Here is a 7,948-nt window from a genome sequence, read left to right as displayed (position 1 = left end):
TTTTCATCATATATCATTCTAATTTTATTTCTATTTGATTTTCCCCCTCTAACAAAGATTCTCTCTCTAACTAAAAATTCTCTCTTCAACTTATAAGCTCAATTATCCAAAACACTTTGACAACTTATAAGCTTTTAACAAACTATATCTTATAAGCTCTTTAAAATAAACTTAGCCAAACACCCTCTTAATGTAAGAGTTAGATTGAAACAGTGTGCCTCACAGAATTAGTCTTGCTTTATAAGTTTTGGCCTCACTTTTATGATACAATTAATCTAGGGTAATATCGAATCAATCTAATATAAGAGCCAATTTAATCTCACTCGAACATTTCCCTTATTATTATTATTATTATTATTATTATTATTATTATTATTATTATTATTATTATTATTTGATAAATTAACAAGTAAATAAATTTAAAAACCACGTCATGATGTATTCGAATCTTGTTATTATTATTTTAAAGTTGAACTAAATGGAATATAACGAGGGAAATGGGGCTATTGGATAAAATTACTTTACTACAATTCGAACTCGGCCCGAAATAACGCCCAAATTCATCCAATTTCGAACTTTGACGAGCCCATTGGAAGTGGGCCGTAGACTGCGCATAGATGCGCGTGCCAGGCAATACGGTAGAGTTTGTTAATTGTTAGTAAGTAGCATTACTATTTACTATTGTCGAGAAGTAAATCAAACTACGATTCGTCCATTTCTGTTCTGAATTTTCGTCTCTGTTTTTCATTTGTCGCGGCGGCGACAGCCAAACCAACAACCGATCGCAGCGGCGGAAATTTGACTCCGGCAATGGCGATGCTGATAGCCAGCCGTCGGGCATCTTCTACGACGTCGTACTTGAGAGCGAGCTTCAGATGCTATTCATCGTCGTTTAGAGAAGAGAGAGACACCTTTGGCCCCATTCAAGTTCCATCCGACAAGTGCGCGAGCTCCTTCCTATTCATCTGTTTTTTCTTTTGTTTTTATTGCTAAAGTTATTTTTGCCTCTTTTTATTGCTTTATTTGTTCTTTTAATGGATCTTCGCCTCTATTTGACAGTGAAGTCGCAATCATCGAATGTTATTATTAATAAATGCGCGCGCGTGTTATTTTTGTTCACTTGTTTTGCTATTAGTGAGCTGAATTTGTTAGTAGGATACTGAATAACCAGCATTTTTTATATTTTGAGTAATGACAAGAAATTGGAATTGCCACAGTGAAGGACGAGCCAAATCGAGCAGTAGTGTTATTCAACCATCTGCCGAATTTTGCCCCTGTAGATCCATAATATACTTTTTATATGTTTTTCCAGTAGCTAGACAAATTTTGTTTTGTATCCCATTCTTTAAATAGTCAGCTGACTTTAGCATTGCCCCATATCTGTAGTATTTTTTAGAGTGGCTTGTAATGGTTTTCATGAAAGCTTGTAGCTTATTTCGTGTTCCGTCCTGGTTATATTCAGATTATGGGGTGCCCAAACTCAGAGATCGTTGCAGAACTTTGAGATCGGAGGCGAGAGGGAAAGGATGCCTGAACCAATCATACGTGCATTCGGGATTCTTAAGAAATGTGCCGCAAAGGTGAAATGTGTTGCAGAGTTATCTAAGATAGCTATACTGGCTCGATAATTACTGCATTATGGTTTTGTTAGCTTCTATTTGTAGTTGAAGAATCTGTTATCCTTACATTTTCTCCACCTTTCATTACCAACCCCCTGAGATAGAACATAGCGAGAGGGAATTATTATCTCAAGTTCTTAAGGGGCTATTTGCTATTAGGGGTAGAATTGGAGAATATTTGTAATGAGGATTAAAGTATTTAATCTTGTATATTATATTATCAATCATGAAAAGTAAACGCCCCTAAGTATATTCTGCTTTGCAGGTAAACATAGGTTATGGCCTTGACCCTGCTATAGGGAATGCAATAATGCAAGCTGCACAAGAAGTGGCTGAGGGAAAATTGAATGATCATTTTCCTTTGGTTGTTTGGCAAACTGGCAGTGGTACTCAAAGTAATATGAATGCCAATGAGGTATTCACCTGTTCACAAATTTCTTTTTCTAGTGATGTAAAATTTCTTTCTGCTTGACGGTGCTGAAAGCTGTTCAGTACTTCAGTTTCTTCAGAACTGTTACTTGGAATAATATGTCTTTCAGAGCCTGTATTTCATTTTATCGGTTTTGGTGGTTCTAGGAAGCTGATTGTTTCAATACGACAAAATATCAATGTTCAGGAATTAAGTGTGGTGGGCTGTCTTTAAGAATTTTTGTGCTATTTTTCGGTTGGAAATGGGGGCAAGGACCTTTTTTTTTGGGGGGGGGGGGGGGGGGGGGGTTGAGCTAATTGAGGTTTTTGATCTTCAGTAGAACCAAATATTGGCACAATTCCTAGGTGTTACTTTGACTCATCCTTCATTTTCAGGTGATTTATTTTGTCTTTCCAATTGTAGTAGTTTATTTCTTTCATAAGTTGATTTTGATTTCTGTACATGTATAAAGTATTGTCAAATGTACATAAACAGGCACTACATTTGGTGCAGAGTTGCTGGTAAAGTTTCTTATATTGAGATTTTTTTCTTGCAGGTTATTGCTAATAGAGCAGCTGAGATTCTTGGCCACAAGCGTGGTGAAAAGGTTGTTCATCCAAATGACCATGTAAACAGATCGCAATCTTCTAACGACACATTTCCCACTGTAAGCTTCCGACAAGAAGACCATCTTTTGTTATATTCTATCAGAGTACCAGAAGTTGAACAGTGTGTGGTTTTTGGCTCATCTTACACATAGGTAATGCACATTGCTGCTGCAACGGAGATCAATTCAAGATTGTTACCAAAACTGAAACAGTTACACGCAACACTAAATGCAAAGGTTTTGCTACCTTCTAACTCTCCCCCCTCCCTCCCTCCATTTGGTGGTAGTTATGATTTAGGCATTGGTTTCTGTCAAAATTGTGTGGGTTAATAACTGAAAAATACATGAATTATAGGTCGATATTCTGTTGACCCTACCAACTTTAGTTCATGATTACCTTCTGAAGTGACCGTCACTTCACTCTTTTCCTCTTTCTCTTGGTCTCTCTCTCTGGCTATGTGTTTCTCTTTCTTGAACTCAGGCCAGAAACTCGAGGGTGCAGGAGTTCTCTGGTCGCATGTCTTTCTTTCCCCCTCTCCAAACCCAATCGACACCCCCCCCCCCCTTCCTATATTTTATATCTGTTCCCTACTGCTGTCTTCTAACTGTATTCTTTGGTTAGTTTTGACTTTTGAGATTTAGTGAATGTCAAGATCAATATGATGTGCCCCACTTGGAAGAAAAACACAAGTTTCGGGCTTAGTTTTGTAATTAACCTTACTGAGGGTGAGTTTTTTCCAGGGTAGCAGTTAAGTTCCTTTTATCCATCTTTTTGTTAATAGGTTCATGGTTTTGTGTTAATGAATGTAATTACGTGTTGACTTTCTTTGTGAATCTGTGATATCATTTCCACATTCTGCACATAATTGCATTCTGTTAGTAAATGTTGACTTATTTTTCAAATGTGTTTCAGTCTCTTGAGTTCAGTGATATTGTTAAAATTGGCCGTACGCACACACAAGATGCTACCCCTTTGACACTTGGACAAGAGTTTAGTGGCTACACCACACAAGTAAGCTATTTTAATACCTTTTCTGAGTTGTTGTGGTGCAGCGAATTTATTTCAGTCTAATTGTGAGAGCCACCAAAATGATTGTGATAAATCATTCATTTTGTCTGTGGTTGCAGGTGAAATATGGAATTGATAGAGTCTTATGCACCCTCCCACGCATCTATCAGGTTAACTGATCACTTCAATGGCCTTGTATTTTGGCTTGTTAACTAGCCTTTTTCTTCTGGTCCTAAGAATTTGAAAAACATGTACAGCTTGCACAGGGAGGCACTGCTGTAGGAACTGGTTTGAACACCAAGAAAGGGTTAGAAGATTGAAGTATTGGATTTATTTTTGTTGTTTATATCCTCTTACCTGCTGAATTCTTCAAGTGCCAAATACTTTTTCTTATCTTTGTGCTGTGATTGTAAGATTTAGAAAGAAAATAAACTTTATGTTGCCAGGTTTGATGTAAAGATTGCTGAAGCAGTAGCTGAGGAGACTAATTTACCATTTCAGACGGCTGAAAACAAATTTGAGGCCCTGGTAAATCTCTCTCTCATGTTTTCCTTGTGGTCATTGGGGATGTGGAAGTGGAACCTTATTTCTCTGGGTGATTGGCTTCAATGGCTGTGTGTCCTGAGCAAGTTTTCTTACTGAATGTATATTTGCATGAGTTTAACTTGATTGTCACAGCAAAACTTCATTGCTTAGAATTAATTGGTCTATAATTTTCCTTTCAATGCTTATTTTGATAGGCTGCACATGATGCTTTTGTTGAATCAAGTGGTTCACTAAACACCGTTGCTACTTCTCTCATGAAGATAGCAAATGACATACGTTTCTTAGGAAGGTAACTGAGTCTCAGGATGTTTCTCGTATACTTTTAGGGTGCGTTTACTTTGATGGATAAATTTATCATGGGAAAAGGAGATATAACAAAAATTTATGCCTTTAAATGCATCATTTCTTTTCCCACATTTTATACAAATTAGAAGCTCACCATTTTTCCTTCCTTATTTTCACTTCAAGGAGGAATAATATTATCCCTCCATTTTCCCATGATAAATTTATCCATCAAAGTAAACACACCCTTAGTTCAATCCTTTTAATTACAGTTCTCACATTCTCCCTTATATGCAGTGGTCCTCGTTGTGGTCTAGGAGAACTCATACTTCCTGAAAATGAACCTGGCAGCAGTATAATGCCGGTAATGTGTTTCCTCATCTTATTTATGGAAACATGAAGGTTCATTATCTTGTCGCTACTATTGACTGTATCCTACTCAACTCATCTTATGTTTCAGGGGAAGGTGAACCCTACACAATGTGAGGCCATTACTATGGTTTGTGCTCAGGTAATAATAATCTACAATGAGGATATGGAAGTAAATTTTCCAGTGAGATGGTTTTCTGATGCTTCCTTTCTTTTTCCAGGTTATGGGCAATCATGTGGCAATTACAGTGGGGGGATCCAATGGCCATTTCGAATTGAATGTATTTAAGCCTGTCATTGCCAGCAACTTATTACATGTATGTTCCAAATATTATTTCTTTCCCTAGCTAATAGTAATAATAAGATAGCCCAATCATGCAATCAAAGGAACAGATTGTTTACTCCCAAAATTTTACATCCCCTGTTACCTTTTTCCCTATCTCTTCCACTCCATTTTTCCTGGGAAACCATGCTTAACCTTTTGACCTGGTGCTAATTTTTCGCCTATATTTATGTGTGTATGCTGATGCCTGAATACAATAGACATACACACAAGTATTGTTGCTTTGGGTGAATAATCTTAACATTTAATTTCATTTGTTGGTTAGTCGGTGAGATTGCTTGGGGATGCCTCTGCTTCTTTTGAAAAGAACTGTGTCCGAGGAATCCAAGCCAATAGAGAAAGAATTCATAAGTTGTTGCATGAGGTAAGTCTCTACTTTCTTTACATATGATTCTTGACATATTTGAACCGCCCTTGTCTAATTGTGAGGTGGTATTTTTATGACTTTGCAGTCCCTCATGCTTGTTACTTCTTTGAATCCGGTAAGTTTTCCTTATGATTGAAGTATTTCAGTTATTATTCATGTATACTCACTTCTCACAACTGAATCCTGCTATTTATTCCAGAAAATTGGGTACGATAATGCTGCATTGGTTGCCAAGACAGCTCACAAGGAGGGAAGTACTCTGAAGGTTAGAGACTCACTATTCGGATCATATATCCTGAAAACAATAAAGAGAGAGAGAGAGAGAAGACAACGCCATCTAGATATATTATGACCTTTATCAATCTTCTTAGCTACGGTGGCATTAATATCACTGGTTATTTTTCAGACATTTTGTTAAAACATTGCAAGCACATAAATTTGTGATCCATGAATATGCTCAATGAGGTTTCCCCTGTACAGGAAGCTGCATTGAAGCTCGGGGTGCTTACTTTGGAAGAATTTGATACCCTAGTGGTTCCTGAAAAGATGATTGGCCCGTCCGACTAAATCAATTGAGCAACATATATATCTCGAAAGATGATCCCAGTAATGTTCCGGAAACGACTATTTTAGGTTGTTGAAATGTAACACTTAGAGAGGCTATTATTTTTTGAGGTTCTCTCATGTTTTGTGGTTCACGAAACCTGTGTTCTCTTCAAATTTTCGAAACTATGCAGGTTTTGGGTGAGAAAGCCTCCTTATTTTGTAACTGAGACGCCCAAAATAAGTAACAATGCGAAAACTACCTTTAGTTTCAGGCGTCAATTGTTCAGATGTTGCATGATGAATAAATCAATACTTATTTTTGCCCACTCTTAATACTCCTTGGCTCCATGGAACTGTTCAATTTATAGATTTTGAATTTCTTATTTTCATCACTTGTATAACTTCTTCCCTCATTTGTAGGAATGGTTGACAATAAGCGCCTTAGATACACCCTTTTGAGGGGGGTTGGGCAGACTCTTAACCTGTAAATAATCATCAACCAATATCTCATACATGGTGTTGTCAAAAAGTGGCAGCACCAAAAGGAGACAACAAAAAAATGAAATAAAACATACAAAAGACAACCCAAGGACTAGCCCGAAAAAAGCTCCACCTAGAAGGCAAAGCAAACAACATTAAAGAGTAAACAATCTAAATCGAAATACCTATCATCATGGAAACGGAATTTGAAATTATGTCAATCAAGTTGGTCCATCCTAATCAGAGCAAGAAAATACCTAGGAGCATTGAAATGGATTGGATCTTGCTAGATCTAAATTTATTTTTTTTTGGTTAAGTCTATCCATGAGTATAAGAAAATGAGACTTGGGTCTAGATCCATAAAATTTGCGGGTTCATGAATCTGGATTCATATTCATATTTTTCTACCGAAAATGAAATGTTGATCATAATCTGATTTTTGTTGGATGTAGTTTTGAATAGAGAAAAAAGAACTTTTTTATATTATTGTTACAAGTTATAGTTTGTACTATGAAAAAGTTGCAGTTAGAAAATTATTTACACAAAAAGAAAATGTATAAAACATAATAAAATATAACGGTCCACATTTTTGAAGAGCCAAGTGCTAAAAAATGAATCTGAACTTTCTTTTAAATTTATTCCTTCAACTAAATAATTCGATATATCTAACGTGATGTACGAATATGTCTCCCACATATATATCTAACAATATGTTTTGCCCAATTATAGTAGCTAAATATGATGTATGACGTGTCTATTATAAATATATCTATATATTTTGTTTGCAATAAATAGGAATTTATGAATCAAAGTGATTCCAATATTCAGTAAAAAAAAATCCCAATCATTCACCTGGTACATCTACAGGCTACTCTCTCCGTCCACAAAAAATAATACTAATAAGAAACAACACTGATTTTAATAAAGGATAAATATCATGAAAACCCCTGAAGCATATCCGCTTTATCAAAAATACCCTGAGACTTTTAAAATGTTCTCTAAACCCTCAAACTATCAAGTTTTTATCAAATATATCCAGCATCTATTTTTCGTTCACCAAAAACGTGATGTGGCTCGCCAGATGTCACAATATAATTAATATTCTATTTTTCAAAAATGCAATGGCAAAAAAAACGTCGTTTCGTACCATATCATTTAAAATCATTCCTATCATATTTAAAATTCACGCTAATAACTTTGAATTAGGAATAAACACGATAGAATATGGTACGAAACGAAGTCTTTTTTTTCATGTCATTTAAAAAATAGAATATAAATTACATTGTGACATCTGGCAAGCCACATCACGGTTTTGGTGACCGAAAAATATATGCGGGATATATTTGGTAAAAATCTGATAGTTTAAGGGTT

At 35.9% G+C, this 7,948-nt stretch overlaps 1 protein-coding gene across 1 annotated transcript; it reads left to right on the top strand.

Annotated features, from left to right (window-relative positions):
- Window positions 1-646: 646 nt before the first annotated feature.
- Window positions 647-6,423, top strand: LOC131007306 (fumarate hydratase 1, mitochondrial). Its single transcript, XM_057934446.1, has 17 exons — window positions 647-941; window positions 1,463-1,580; window positions 1,885-2,034; window positions 2,585-2,695; window positions 2,789-2,872; window positions 3,549-3,647; window positions 3,764-3,814; window positions 3,902-3,951; window positions 4,091-4,172; window positions 4,385-4,479; window positions 4,770-4,836; window positions 4,933-4,983; window positions 5,063-5,158; window positions 5,450-5,548; window positions 5,637-5,666; window positions 5,751-5,816; window positions 6,032-6,423. The coding sequence occupies exons 1-17, from the start codon at window positions 811-813 to the stop codon at window positions 6,116-6,118; spliced, it is 1,467 nt and encodes a 488-aa protein (XP_057790429.1). The 5' UTR covers window positions 647-810; the 3' UTR covers window positions 6,119-6,423.
- The last annotated feature ends 1,525 nt before the right edge of the window (window positions 6,424-7,948 follow it).

This window comes from Salvia miltiorrhiza, chromosome 1, assembly GCF_028751815.1.
Source record: "Salvia miltiorrhiza cultivar Shanhuang (shh) chromosome 1, IMPLAD_Smil_shh, whole genome shotgun sequence".
NCBI classification, from domain to species: Eukaryota; Viridiplantae; Streptophyta; class Magnoliopsida; order Lamiales; family Lamiaceae; genus Salvia; species Salvia miltiorrhiza.
The sequence above is the reverse complement of the archived record's forward strand: the minus strand, read 5'-3'. Positions and strand labels throughout refer to the sequence as shown.